Source organism: Syngnathus floridae, chromosome 13 (genome assembly GCF_059516105.1).
Source record: "Syngnathus floridae isolate MCC-2025c chromosome 13, RoL_Sflo_1.0, whole genome shotgun sequence".
NCBI lineage: Eukaryota > Metazoa > Chordata > Actinopteri > Syngnathiformes > Syngnathidae > Syngnathus > Syngnathus floridae.
In genome coordinates, this window is record NC_142425.1 from 13,058,833 (window position 1) to 13,073,768 (window position 14,936).

Genomic DNA, 14,936 nt, shown 5'->3' on the forward strand with positions numbered 1-14,936 from the left:
TACAATGATTAAAAATAACCACACACATTCATTCCAAGCATTTACAAATCTTTATTTGTCAAAATGTATAACTGTCAAATACTACTGTACATATGTATGTCGATTTGTATTTTTAAATCAACATTTCAAAATATTTTTTGTTCCATTTAACTAGTAGCTACTGGAACAATTAGGTAGGTAGGTGATATAATAGGTGAAGGATTTTTTGTAACAAAAGTTTTTTTCCTGACATTCTGTATTGACCTTTATAAACACGAGACTTTTCACATTGATTTGAGTAATGACTTTATACATCTGCCCTTGCTCATACAAAGAAAAGAAATTCTTCTTTTGTTTTTATAAATATGGATGAAGCTAGGCAAAAACAAAGCTGCTGTTATCAATGGTGTCATTTTTTTACTGAGGAAAATGTGTATACTCCAAAATTGTATATACCACAGAAAGATTGTTGATCACAAACAAAGATGGGATCCAAACAGTGGATGTTCTCACAATGTGACAAGAAACGACACCACTGTGTTCAACTTAATGAATCAACATGGGAGTAATAGCAGAAGAGAAAAAAGAAGTTACTCTCCTCGTCGAAACACGTCCATCTGAAAACACAAATATCTTTGTTGTAAAACTTTTTGCATTGCCAGCAAAAACTAATGGCAAGTAATATTCGGCAGAAAAATCACACCATACCATAAAAGAAATGCCGTCTACTGATGTGATTGCTTCCTCCACTTATGTTGTCATATAAAAAATGACTTGAAGAGACGAAGCTAAAAATACTCCAATCTTCTTTAAAATACACACACAAAATGGAAGCTCAGTAATTCACCAAGCAAACCAGTGATTCACTCTTTACTGCAGCTCACATACTCATGATGATGTGGCAATAAGCTAAGATCATGACATCACCAGTGAGTCTTAAATCATCTTGCATAGAGACAGAAACTCTTTTAAATTTCACCATGCACTGATAGGTAAGATCCAGAAAATGTATACTGTAGGTAGGATGATGTTTTGGGCAGATATGTAAACGCTACTTTAGGTCAGATAGCCCTCGCTCAATGAAGTTAATTAACAGTCACATGACAGTGTCGTTTACAAACATACACTGCACAAAAAATAAAGTTAGTACAATAAATGAATCCACCATAATAAAGCGTCCATGAAGAATCCTGCGCTTCTGACCGCAGTGTCACACTTGTGTGCTGATGGCTCGAGTGTTGGTGTAGAAATCAGGTGCTCTGCTCCGCGGAGCCTCCCTCAGCAGGGATCCTTCCACGACGGGCAGCGGCATGACCAGCGCCTGGTTCTCGTAATGCGTGGGCATGTACGTGACCCGCTCGCCTCCGTTGCGCATCTCATTAGCGCTCCGGATGAAGAAGGGCGAGTCGTACGGGGAGCAGGAGGGGCAGTAGCGGCCGCGCCCCGCTGCGGCTTTCCTGGGTTTGGACGATGGTGGTGGCTGGAGGGGTGAAAGTGACAGCGGGGTGCTGAAGGTCCCATCCAAGCCGGAGATGCTGCAGGTGTTGCATTCAAAGTGTTGGAGAGAGTTGGAGCCGCTGTCTGAGCCATTCTTCTTACAGCAGTAGTACTGAAGAAGAAATCAGATATCAACACAAAAACATTTCATTTGTCCAAATGAAAAGGGAGAAGGTGGTGTACCTGGAGTCTACAGTAGCAGAGCACAGCTATGATACACAGAAGTATCACTGTGGCCAGTATTCCTCCAGTTATGACAACAGTTCCAGCTGTCATCCGACCAGCTCTCCATCAAACTCTGACAAAAGGTGCAAGAAACATCAAGTTAACAATTGCCATCGTGCAATTTGTTGTGTGAATGCTGTTTCGATTTTAAATTGCCCAACAGCTACTTGACAGTTCTGAGGTGATGGATTCAAATCTTAGCATTTTTTTTTTCAAAGGAAAGCAGAGTTCACGTACGTCCCTAATAAGGGCAAGCAATATGGAAGATGAAAGGATGGATCTATACATAGTATGGAATCCTGTTTATGTATTATTTAATGATATATGGTTTGCATTTGCACTTATATTCTGCATTATTCATACTGCATACACTAGCCCAGTTATTTTCTCAAAAACACAGTGCCCTCCAAAAGTATCGGTATGGAAAAGGAGATTATTTAGGTTTGTTGTAAACTGAAGACATTTGGGTTTCACTCACATCAGAAGAGTGTCCCTGGGTAACTGGAAGTTTCACGGTTAACTGAAGCTCAGCTCAGAGGTTAGCGTGATGTGGTCTCGCCCCTGGATGAACACGCCTCATGGACATTTCTGTGGACAGAACAAATATTGGAGTTTTGTTTTATTGATGTCATCTAAATGTAATTTTCTTAATTGCCACAAGGTAGCAGTAAAGGGCAGAAACTGGCCATATAAGAGTACTGTGATAGGGAAAGAGGAGGACCAAAAGGAACAAAAGAACAGGGAGAGAGGCAAATGATGCAAGATTATGAAGAAAGATGAAAGTTCAAAATAGTTTCACAGCAACAGTCACATTCATACTGGAAATGGACTAAGATTACTCATGGGAAGAGGAAATAAAATGGAGCAGGAAGAATCCACTCACAATCCAAAGCATACCACATCATTTGAAAAATTATTATTACATGCAATCTGTTGAAATGCAAACATTACTTTATAGCAGGAGGTCATTAGTTTTGTCTAATGGTTGGTGAAAGGACAACAGAGAACAATTAACTCAAAAAGTCTTGAGCTCTCTCAGACTGATATTATTATAGTGACTTTGCTGCATGAGACGGGATCTGCTTAAAATTTCCCTGCCGAGGCCAAAAAAAAAAAAAAAAAAAAAAAAAAAAGCATTCACATCCACCACAGGCCTCATATCTGCATCAGTACACCACAGGCGCTGGGTTAATGTTTCTGTCAGATGGCACTTTTACCTTCAATTATTTGTGGAGAACAAATAGCAGACTCCCTTCGACATCATCCAGCATTAGAACTCTCTGGAAAGGCTGCAATCTCAGAGCCAAGTCACCAAGCAACCTGTCAGAAATAATGGATGTATTTGGAATTTAGGTTCATAAAGTACTCGGAGACCTAATTCCATTTTTATGTTTTGGATCAGTTTATGTGTGTGTGTGTGTGGGGGGGGGGGGGGGGGGGGGATCCATGAGCCAGCACGCAAAGGCCCATTTGCACACTCATGCAAGATGAGCAAAAACAGAAGGCGGGCGGCTGGGTCCAGATTCCAGTGGCCCTTGATCCCACGTATTGACAATGCCCTTGACACATGCACATTGTAATTTTGCTGTTTTGATGTCAATCAAATTAACGAGCAATACCCCCCCCCCCTCCCCTCCCTAAAAGCCAATCCCTTAGCTATTTCTCCCTCTGATGGAATGTTCCCAATGGAGTCATGGCCATCAGTCTTCAGGGGCACCTGAAAGGCCTTGACTCGTTGGAGGGTTTTTAAAAGATTGATTTTTTAATTCCAGCGTTCGGCTAGAGTGGCAACCCCTCATCTTATAATATTTTATGCTGCCTTGTTGACAGAAATATATTGAATAATTCCGTCCATCCATGCATCGTTCTCAATGGTATTGGCCTGGAACTATCCCAATTTGCCTTTTGGCAACACAATAGAAGTGTCTAGTAATGGACCCATGGGTGGGATCTCCATGAAAAGCAAATTACAGTAGAAAGAGTAAATGCCAAATGAAAGTCCTTAAACAAAGCATAGCGAATTATCTTCTATTTAATGGGAATTTTATCTGCAGCTTGCAGCAGCTCAAACAAAGATCTAATCTAGTATGCAGCATTTAAATGAACATAATGAGTTGACTCAGCGCTAGGAAACTCAATACAGAAGCAGACGCAAATGAAATAATAGCATAAATGTTGGAGCTAATTGGATTCCAGGTAATGTGAGCTGACAACAACTGACTGTTATCTCAGTAGTGGTTGCACATGTGGAGCTTTGGCATGGTCACCCAGAAGAGACATGAAACAAAAACTGCTCGGATGTAATTCATCGGCGTTGATGATCGGCATTGTGATCGGGTTTTGCTAACCATGTCTCTACAATGTTTGATGTTCAATAGTAGTAGTAGCATTAGCATTAATAATAGTAGTAGTTCAGGGTCTTCTCCGCCTCACACTTAAAGTGAGCTAGGACATGCAGCGTCCACCTCCCCCTTCCAAATGAATTATCTCCACTAAAAGAGATAAGATTTTCAGATCTGGGAGCATTTCCAAAGCAATGGAAAACCTTAAAAGCAAAGTGACAGATAAAAAATGTTGCTCAAGCTTCTTTCTCTTGCTTCTCAATCAAATAAAGTTTAGTGGCAAGAGACTAGACAAGACTAAAGATCAATCAAATTCAATTACCTGATTCTTCCGCTGGTCATTTATGGCAAAGAATGCAGTGAATGCAAAGAACCACTCCCCAGAATCATCATCTTGGACCAATACACAAACAAAGATGCATGATCAATAGCGGCGCTTAAACAACTTTGTCTTGGGAAGCTAAAGAAAGAGAATTTGATTGTTTCCTCCATCCAAGCGAATGCCATAAAGTCCAAATTTAAATTGGAGTGAATCATATGATGCAGGCTGCCATCGCCAAGCCTGCCAGCTTCTGATTCAGCTCTTATACTCAGGAACGTCAAGTCCAACGCAAACACAAGAAGACAACCTGACAACAACAGATTCAAAAGAACGAGACCGATGAAAACACACGTACACACAAATCTCTGTGATTGAGTGGGGACCGGTCCATGGTGGACCAAAGTCAGCTAGGATACACCCCAGCACACACACACACGACACTAATGAAGACAAGCGGGATAAAAAAATGGATGGAAACGATTATGAAAAACAGAACATGATGCAATAGTTCAGCTTCAAAGGAAAATGAAGCCTATGTATCCCATAGGGTGAGATCTGACAGCTTATGCTAGAAATTTTCCAGAACAGATGTGATCGGATAATAACTTATTTGTCTTGAGACATGATGCAGATAGCAAGGGAGCAGTTACAATATACAGCAACAATATATTATCATTTTATTTTTATTTATTATTACTATTATTGTAATAGTTTCATTCGTGTTGAATGATGTTTCATAAATTGGTCATTTCTTTCCATGTGTGATTGGTTGCACAGCATGTTGCCGATCGGGGCTCTGACACACTTTGGTAATTAGCATTTAAAAAAAAAAGTTTAAGCTTCAAACAAAGCTTGCATAAGATCTGTGCTGATGAAGTCAAATAAAGTTAAGGAGTTTCTATATACCAACTTGAGTGGTTCTCTGGGGGGGTAAAGAAATTGAATTCCATCTCTGAGTATCAAGTTGTTTTCCTTTCTATTCTCATGTGGTTGAGTTAAGAGTAGGAGGATTTCGTGACCGGGAATCGAGAGGATGTTGTACCCGACGGCAACAAGTAAATATTTGATGCATTTCTTTTATCTATCATATTGAATATCTGTGATTCAAATAAGTGATTTTTTAAATTTGCATTAAGTCTTAACATGAAGTGCAAGTGTGTGAATAAAGGATCATATAGAATGTATGTCTTGATTGTGTGTGTTCTTCCATTTGTGTGCACAAAAGCACCAATCCAGCCATTTTGAAGCATCCTCAATAATTTACACTGCACTTTTGAAAGTCTTTGCTCATTTCAAGCTTGTTTTCAATGCGCTACACACTAACCCTCTGTACACATAAATACACAACACAAAGACACTTTGGGCCTAAGGGCAATTTAGTTTCTTTACTTAGTAGCGTATGTTGCTCATGTTCTTAGTTACCATTGCTTTTTTTGCAAGAAGTGATAATTCAGAAAATGGATGGATGGATTTCAATTTATGGTAGCGCTTCTGGACATGTTTTGGCTACAGCAAAGCTTTTCTGTGGCTGCGGTGTCACACATGATAGGCCTGAATTGCAGACACCTCTGGGAAATCAGCCCATTTCCTGTTGTATCACTTCTACCAGAAGCGGAGAATTTAAGATGTGTGGCCCATCCGTGTGTGTGTGCGTGTGTGTGTTGGGGGGGGTTATTTACTGTGGCTGTATTTTTGCATCCTCCCTCGGTCAGAAGTGGGTCAGAGCACACCACACCTGCTTTTTCCTCCACAACGTGTTTGCAGACCTGTTGGCACCGACAATCGTAAATGTTAATATTTCTGATGATATATCCTTTTATGGTTATCACAAATTTTGGGTGAGGCACACACTCAGTGATTGGAAAATTAAATAGATAGCCAATAAGAAAGTGACCTAAACTTGCATTAATGTAATGGAAATTTGCTGCATAGGAAGAATATACTTTAATGTACTTATTTTCCAGCCATCCATTATTGGAGTCACTGAGTCAGCATATTCCAGCTGACTTTAGTTGAGAGGTGGCGGTGCACAAAATTAAGAATTACATTAACCTAACATGCTTTTGAGGTGTTGAAAGAAGACTATCAAATAAAATTCTGCAGGGGATTAACTGTGGCTGCATACATTTATGAGGCTATAGACCTGCCACCACCCATTTTTGCTCCTTTAATATAATTTTTTTTTTTGGGGGGGGGGGCCTATTTGCACACCCAAAGTTCCTGCAGCCTGCATGCTAGTCATTTGGCACCCCCCACATATATATATTTACATAAGCTACTTACAAATGGATTTTTTTGTTATTTGCATTCCACCAAAACCACAACATATAGCTCCATAAAGTAAATTGAAGCACTGAAAAATAAGAGGAAAAAGAAGACAAAATCCAACACTCCAAAAATAAATGTTTTGACTGTTTTGACATTGACACCGCACACATCATACCTGAGATGGTTGCTTACATGGCGCGCCGGGTTCTTCTCGGGCCAATCTCGGTGAGGCTGACCAAGTCAAGGCTGCAGCATCCTCGGCAAACAAGCACTGACGCGCACCCAACTATCGCGTCCAAACGGCCCGTCCGCTAAAAGGTCAGAAAGGCTGCACACAGCGAATACGCACAGATGACGCACAACAACCGAGCAAGCGCTTTTACGCGCGTTGAAAAGAAGCACTCCGACTGGATGAACAGCTGCTGGGGAAGCTTGAAGACCAGAAAATCACTGCTGAAACATCATCCAAGTGACGAGCGAGCGAGCGAGGAGAAGGAGGAGGCGCATGCAAGATTGGAGCCGCCCCCAAAACGCACCAATTTGCATCTGCAGTCACAAACTGGGCGACTTCAGCTCTGTCGTTTGCTTTTAACACATAATAAAACATATCACTATAAAAAAAACATGTGCTGCTGTTATATTTTACATCTAGTGTGCAAAAATAGCATTATCTGGGAAATTCTACTTGTTCCTGTTTGATTATGAGTTTGATGGGTAGTGTTGTGGATTTATGTGATTTTTATTTCATAAAACCTTGACTGTTAACGGTGTGATAAATAATGTGTCACCCTGGCCACCATAGTGAAAAACATTCTGGCTACACCCCCGATTTTAAAGTCCTGACGCATCAGTGACACAACAATAAAGGGAATACGACACTCAGTAGCAGAAGGTCAACGCATGGATGGACCACTCAGCTTCACGGGGTTGTCGAGAGAACACATTGATGCTTTTGTGCGTCACTTACACAAAAAAAGTGATATGATTTTACAGATACGTGCGACAGTAGGTCAGCCCAATGAGCTACAGTAATTGATTTGCCCTCAATCACTGCTGTCTTAATCTACTTACTAGTCCGTGCAGATATCGACATAGTGGACCTGGCTGACCAAACGAGGCCGAGTCGGGTTGATCAGAATAGAGCTCGGCTTTTATCAAGCCACCCATCCGTGTTCTATTCTGTTTGCAGAACCAGCAGGTTGAAAGGTCACATAAGCTGCCAAGCATTAATGCTATAGTGGAGAGAGCAGTTTGTTTTCACCATTGCGACCATCACTGAAAGCAAATCACAAAAGCTGGATGAGCGCACTGCCTGCATACAGCCTCTTTTTTTTCCATGTGCAAAAATATTACATTTTGTAAAGTGTACATCCATATTCTGTACATCAAAAGGGCACCACCACTGACAATTAGTCCTATGCGGCTTTACGGACAATGACAACACTGACCATAAGAATAGCTGCAAATCTGTTCAAGCCTGATATGATGTATAGCTTACGTTGGTTGGCTCGACTAATCCTGCAGTCAGGCACCAAAGGCACAACAGTGGCTTGACAGTCAAACTCAACATGGCAATACTTACCATTAAAAACATTGGGGAGAATTAAAAGAAAAAAAATACAACCGAGTGTACACGGGCGTGACTGCAGACTGCATGTCCGCCATGCGGAACGTCCGTCATATCTGCATATCGATTCTTTGCGGCTGCCGTAAACACGCTTTAATGGAAGTGTCAGGGTGTGCGATTGCATATTAACTGGGGCGGGAGCTCAGCTGCCACTGGAAAACAAACACAAGCCACATCATGCAGGAGACAATCATTGTCACTTTTGACACCTTATTCCGTCTTTTCACATTGTTTCGCTAGTTAGCATTTATGAATAAATGCATCAGCGACAAGCACTCGTATTGAAGGAGGCACAGCAAATGGACTTTTTATTGTTTCGATCCAAATCGTTGGGTCTCCGGATTGTGTGCCCGACCATCAAGTGTGAAATTAAACCATCAATGTTTGAAATTAGCATCGTTCATCTGCAATCTTGGTGCGGTGGGCTGAAACACTATATCGACGTCATCCATGCTCTTTCTGCAAAATGTTTAGTATGTGCTCTCTAAACAAACAAAAAAATGCTCCAAAAACCTTGAGAAGGTTTTCTTCCTGGGTTTATGTTTGTATAAATCAAAGCAATCTCATCTCTGCTTCATTCAGCACACACACGCACGCACACACACTAATTGGCCTTCAACTCCATTACTCTCCTCTCTCTAATAAGGTTAACTGTGTGTGTCTGCCTGACCAGGCCCATCCACCACATCCACGTCCCCCTATAAAAGGCACAAACTATTGCACGTTGGTCTGGCAAGTTCTAAGCACACGCACCACTTTATATGACATGAAAAGGTGGGAGCATGTTTTGGAATTCATGTTAGACGTAACAATTAACACAATAACCACTCTTTTTTTTCTTTTCCATTTAATATGCCCGAAACTAATTTTCCAAACTTCTTTTTTTTAGTGTCAATCGTTTTCACAGAATTGAACTGAACCACTCCAAAATCCAAACCGAACAAGCCCTTTGAGACTGCTTGTGATTTTAGGGCTACACGAATAAACTTGACCAAAAAACTGCAATATTGGACCTGAAAATGATGCTGCCACATTGCAAGCTCTTCTCTGCTCTTCATCTGTTCAACCTGTTGGTGTACAGTCAATTCATCATGCTATACTTTTTGGGCTTATATTGGTCAAGGTATTACAAATTGGGCTCTTACCATCCACACCTCCGTTCACAGCACAATCGATCGATCGAGGCAGAAGGATGCTGGAGAACCAGCCCAAACCTTTTTCTCGTTTCAGATTTGCTCTTGTCAGAATTGCTGCAAACATGAATATATTTCTGCTCACACCAGCACATTTAAAAACACTCGTCTGCAATGCTAGGCTAAGCACAAGGTAACAACGATTCACAAGTGTTCATTTACTGAACTGCTTATCCGACTGCTGACGGAGAATGTTCCCTCGCGTGGCATTAAACAAACATATGCAAGTGAGTAGGTCAGAGAGTCCACTTCTGGCAAGCGGCACAGATCTATAATGTATGCTATAGACAAATTGTGTGCGTGCGTGTGTATGCGCGCTATGTACCGTGAAATAAGTTGTCCTGGATTTTCTCCTGAGTCCTCAAGATAAAGGGTGGACAAACTGCTGATGTTTCAGTGCCATCAAGCTCCTGCTTCTCTTCTTGACGTGAAGGATTCTCAGGATGGGCGTGAAAATAAAAAGTGTAAATAATGATGCTCATCTAAAAGTGTTACAAAGTACCTACCTGAACATCAGTGTTGCTCTCATTGTCCTCAATCAATTCCAAGGAGGGCTTCTCCTCAGTTTCCAACTGCAACAAAAGCACTTTACAAGACATCTGCTAAAGCTTCTTCTCAAAATTGTCCAGCGTCAATAGTGACGGAAGCTGGGTCAATAAATACCCATTGCGACTGTGTGAGCTTCCTTGTGATTTGAACTCAAATTCGTAGCACAAGTGTGTCGAAGGATTACCTCGGATTGCTCAAGTGTTTCTGCCGGCCAAATGCTCCCCTCGTCAACATCTGGCAGGTGAAATGCACCTTCGCCCAGGTAAAGGCGGACAGGGCTGACCTTGTCACACACCTGGGAAAGATATGGCCAGGAATATAAACACATTGCATTTCCTTTGAATCTTTCAGGGGACTCACTGCTGCACTAGCTGAGGGGCTGCAGGGTTCCCCATGACCTTGGCTGATGAGGACATTGTGGATGTGGATGTCCTGTTCAGTGTGGGTATCACAAAGATACAGGTGGAGCACATCACCGGTGTCGCAAACCAGTCCGGCCACTGGGGGCCGATTACAAAGAGTGATGAATGAAGCAATTGCCTCCGAAGTCCAGGCACCCTGCCATGACAAATCCAAGTCAAGGTGAGCCACCGGCATCTTGACACGGTTTTGATGGACCTACAATAACAATATACTGCACAGCCCTAATATTCACAACTTTGTTAGGAGACCTCGACAGGCAGAAGGCTTACAGTGCTTGCTTTAATTCCAGCAAGTGACGATGGGACGGCTTGTGCTGGAAGAACGGAGAAGCAGGACCTGAAAGAAAAAGGGCAAAACATTCCGCTCATAAGACGTTGTTGGTGTCGTCGGTGGCGGTAGTAGTAGTAACATGGCCTACTTGAGGAACATCAGGTCATCGGTACGCACGGTGGTTACCGTGCCAAAGTCTACATGGTAGACCTCAACGTTGGTGGAGCTGATGAGCTGGTGAATCACACCCCGGGTGAAGCACATGTTCTCGGATGACGCACAGCAGACTTGCCCTCGGCGGATAAATGGCTGCGGGAGGCGGTAGCGCTCCGACACATCAGGGGAGGAATAACAGTGACTGCAAGTAGACACACAAAACTGGTTGACACTTCTTCAGTGGCACGGATGAGACTGCCTACTAACGTGTCCTTACGTCATCTCGACTTTCATCTTCTCAAAGGTTTGAGCTTCCTCACAAGCCGTGAAGCGGACGTAGAAGAGTCCTGGAGACTCGACTTGTTCCACGGTGACTTGAAGCCATTCAAAAGATGGACGCGGTGTGGGCCGCTCAAGATGTTGACTCTGCAGAGCGTCCAGAGGCACAACGGGGCTGCAATACACCGCAACGGCGGGATACAGCTCTGACGCCTGAAGACGACAGACGTGAATTTGTATAATACCATACAATAGACTTAGAGCACTTTAAAACTCTCTTACCTGTTCTTGCTTCACAGAATAATCCATCGTCAAAAGTTCTTCCGCCGCGTCCACCAAGATGTGACCATCCTTGACGTCCCAAAGAGATTCTTCAGTGCGGCAGTTTGTCTGTGGCCATGTTCCACCAGGAGCATCTACAAACAAATTCAAATGTGCTTCCATCAAATACTTTAGCTCAACAAGATAGAATTGTGATTTGTGTACCTACCAGAGGTTGTGTTCTTTATGATCCAGTCGCATTGACTGTCCCCATCCACGTATTGCAGGTCGAAGAGGTCACTCATGGCGTCCACCAGCTCAGTGACACTGACAAAGCCATTCTCTTTCAGTGGCAAGTCCTCACCCAAAAGCCTCTGTAAATCAATTTAAGTCACATTAAAACTCGCATGTATGGATTTCAGCAGTTCCAGGCTCTCAACTTTTTTTTGTGGTATGATCTTCTCACCTTGTACTCCTCAGGGAGATGGTGAACTGATATTCCAAAGCTACTTTGACCGACAACCTAAAAAAGTAAAGTATGTCAAATAAAACGTATTTAATGGAGAAGCTAGAAATAGGAAATTAATAGTGTGGGTAAGCTCATCATCAGGAATGTCACCTGACCTTTTGCAGTTTCTCTTTTAGTTTGTGATTAATGGTCGCAGCCACTCCATTCTCTGCAATCTGCTGGCGAAGCTCCTCTTGCAACTAAAAACGAGACAGTAAAACAGATGATATAAAATGATCAATCATATTCTAGTCTTCCAGATTAAAACAGCAACAGACCTTTGAGAAATCCTGATTAAAATGGAGACTTTTCTGGTGGAGCTGAGGCTCTGGTTCTTGGGTCTTGTCAATCCCTTGCAGATTACAACTGACATGTGGAGGCTCCTCGTGTGCAGAACTCACAGTGGTGTCTGACGGGATAGGCAAAAACATTTAATTTTGCAATTAAAAAAGTTTCAGATGAGAAAAAAATTATGAATTAATTTAAAATTCAGTCAAGTCTTTCCAAAACAATCTCTTCCATAGTCGTACCTTGAGATTTTGCTAGGCTGTGCACTCCTGTGTCATTTGTGGTCTTTGGTGGTCCGAGGTTCTGTTGACTGTTCAATGTTCTGGGCAGCATTTGCTCTCTCAGCGTCAATATGGAGCCAAGCCTGCCCTGCTGGATCAAAACAAGGTCTGCAGCAGCTTCCAGCATCTCTCCAGTGGAGTAGAAGCCCAAATTATGAACACGTAGAGGGTGTCCAAAGCATCGTAGAAAGCTGATCTCCAGTTCTGACAACCTCACAGGTCCCTAAAACATCAGCATTTAGAAAATACATGGCTGGACATATATGCTACATATAGATTGTCGTACCTGTGAGAGAAGGAGGCGCAGTTGGGCCCTCAGCTGAGGAGGAAGGGCTGGAGGAGCGCCACCTCGCCTGGGAAGAATTAACGGGGCTGGCCGGTACAAGTTCCGGTAGGAAGAGCACTGCCAATTTTTTCTTTTTTTGTCCATCATGGACGTACGCTGCTTAGCTACCAGCTCCTCAATGTTTCTCGTGGACTCATGGCTAACAGCTGTGGTGACAGAGAGCAAAGTCTTGCAAATTCAGATATATAAATAAGGAAATAAAAGCAAAAAATGTTTTATTTACCCTTCAAGAATGTTTTACCATCCTCTCGGATATTAACCGAGACCACATCAGGTATCTCCTTCAACATATCCATGACATTTCGGAAGCCCAGGAGTTTCAGAGGCAGAGGATGGCCCACCATATTTTTGTAGTCCCGTTTAAGTAGCTCAGGGTCCAGATCGATTTTGGAGGAAATGAGTAAAGATCGGACATCTTTCTTCAGCTTTGCTAAAACGACGTCCGGGTTCATCTTGCCTGGTGACATTTGAAGGAGAACAAGAGAACAACATCAAAAAGAAGGAAGGGCCATGGCAGGACTCCTAGTCAAGAACAGAAGCCTGGGGGGGAATCCAGGCAGGTTGGAGGCAGGCTGAGTTAAAAGTACAATTAAAAAAAGACCCCGGGAAAATGTTTGCATGCGTGCAGAAGAATAAGTGACAAAGAATGAGTGAGCAGAAGTGGCTTAAATAATGCCTGTGATTAGAAGCACTTAAGTTCCAAGCTGAGCAGAACAAAGTTTGCCGACATGGGCAAATTTGCAATTGATTCACAGTACCCAAGTGGCGTTTGCATGTTCTCCCTGAGTCTGCGTTGGGTTCCTACAGAGTTCCTTCTACGTTCCAAAAACATGCATGGAAGGACTGAGCACTCTTATGCTAGGATTGATCACTCTTAATTATCCATAGCTGTGAATGCTTGTCTATTTGCAGCCTGCAATTGGCTGTCAACCACTTCTGGGTGTATCCCCGCTTCTCACCCAATGACCGCTATATAACCTCTTGACCTTTTGAACTTGTTAACTGTGATGCTGCCTATATTGTATGCACAATTTTTGCATTGTTTATTTTGTAATACATTAATTAAACAACAATTGCTGGCCTGCTGGGTTAGAAACCTGGTACAATAAATATTTGAAGTTTCAGTAACAACATAGCAACAATGCAATGGCGTTTTATTTGCAAAGGCAATGGGAAAGTTACAAAGGTTAATAACTCTCTACCCAATCAAACGCCATATTTGTGATTATTTCGTGACGAAATATGTAAATACAATTGATACACAACATTAAATGTACTCGTTAGGTGTTAAAATATAAAACCAACGTCAACAACAAACGTCCTCCAAAGACGACGCATGTTAATTGTCCATTTATTAAAAATTATTTTTAATAACACTCACCTTATATTCGATGAGTTGTAATTTTAAACAAGGCTCTTCGCTTACCTGTCGGTTGTGTGATGAGCTCAAAAATGGCAACTTTGGAAAATGGAAGTTGATGTAAACAAGATTTAATTTAGCTGACTTCATCAAATGCCTGATTGAAATTATAAGTGCACTCCTCAGGCCACTTCATCATGTACATGTTCAAATTCAATCATAAGAATTAATTTGCACGACTGTATAGAAATGCATAAACTGTAATGTATATCTGTGATATATTTAATTGTCAGTGTTGAATTGCATCACACAGACATGTTTTTTTTAATGTTGTTCCATACTAAATAAGCATTGACTGTATTTTTGATGACCAAAAAAATCTGAAATTAATTAAAAAAAATTCTGACAAATTAAACTGGATAATTTTCTGCTGCGCCCTTGAGGATATCTCAACCTTGTTATGATAAGCATTCGGTATCAAGAAAAGAATTTGAAACACTTGCACAATCTATCAAGTTCAATTCAAAAGCTTTTTCAAGAATGATAACCTACCTTGAAAAAAAAAAAGCCTGAACATATTTCAAACACTGAGGTGAATGTGTGTTGCTTCACCTTGGAGAGTTGAGAAGTTGTCACTAACTTTGTGACATGCCACTCAATGGATAGAACTAAATGCGTGTGACTTACTACGTTCTTTGTTATTTTTTTATTTAAGAACCTTTGCTCAAGACAATCACCGAGAAATGAACTTAATTGAAACAG

The 14,936-nt window shown here is 41.8% G+C and overlaps 2 protein-coding genes across 2 annotated transcripts; both read right to left on the bottom strand.

Moving 5' to 3' along the window:
* Positions 1 to 31: 31 nt before the first annotated feature.
* LOC148389010 (protein FAM163A-like) lies at positions 32 to 9,328 on the bottom strand. The gene is made up of 8 exons (XM_088395328.1): positions 9,274 to 9,328; positions 7,705 to 8,412; positions 6,809 to 6,961; positions 6,045 to 6,131; positions 2,919 to 3,021; positions 2,180 to 2,289; positions 1,660 to 1,774; positions 32 to 1,588 (listed from the first exon to the last, which is right to left on the bottom strand). Exons 7-8 carry the CDS (start codon positions 1,750 to 1,752, stop codon positions 1,190 to 1,192), a joined length of 492 nt encoding a protein of 163 aa, XP_088251454.1. The 5' UTR covers positions 1,753 to 1,774; positions 2,180 to 2,289; positions 2,919 to 3,021; positions 6,045 to 6,131; positions 6,809 to 6,961; positions 7,705 to 8,412; positions 9,274 to 9,328; the 3' UTR covers positions 32 to 1,189.
* On the bottom strand, positions 8,432 to 14,065 carry tdrd5 (tudor domain containing 5). Its single transcript, XM_088395314.1, has 18 exons — positions 13,573 to 14,065; positions 13,038 to 13,271; positions 12,755 to 12,960; positions 12,430 to 12,691; positions 12,178 to 12,308; positions 12,016 to 12,099; positions 11,858 to 11,914; positions 11,621 to 11,765; positions 11,413 to 11,546; positions 11,129 to 11,343; positions 10,844 to 11,053; positions 10,695 to 10,761; positions 10,363 to 10,620; positions 10,187 to 10,297; positions 9,960 to 10,025; positions 9,779 to 9,890; positions 9,406 to 9,510; positions 8,432 to 9,327 (listed from the first exon to the last, which is right to left on the bottom strand). Exons 2-18 carry the CDS (start codon positions 13,264 to 13,266, stop codon positions 9,323 to 9,325), a joined length of 2,397 nt encoding a protein of 798 aa, XP_088251440.1. The 5' UTR covers positions 13,267 to 13,271; positions 13,573 to 14,065; the 3' UTR covers positions 8,432 to 9,322.
* Positions 14,066 to 14,936: the final 871 nt, after the last annotated feature.

Bases quoted from the DNA above. Each gene is read 5' to 3' on its own strand.
- tdrd5 (XM_088395314.1), bottom strand. From the start codon at position 13,266: ATGAACCCGGACGTCGTTTTAGCAAAGCTGAAGAAAGATGTCCGATCT. The intron at 11,766-11,857 runs GTGAGAAGATCA...ATTGATTTACAG, and splicing joins ATCTCCCTGAGGAGTACAAG to AGGCTTTTGGGTGAGGACTT. The intron at 9,891-9,959 runs GTAGGTACTTTG...GCCCATCCTGAG, and splicing joins AGAGCAACACTGATGTTCAG to AATCCTTCACGTCAAGAAGA.
- LOC148389010 (XM_088395328.1), bottom strand. From the start codon at position 1,752: ATGACAGCTGGAACTGTTGTCATAACTGGAGGAATACTGGCCACAGTG. The intron at 1,589-1,659 runs GTACACCACCTT...TTTCTTCTTCAG, and splicing joins TCTGCTACTGTAGACTCCAG to TACTACTGCTGTAAGAAGAA.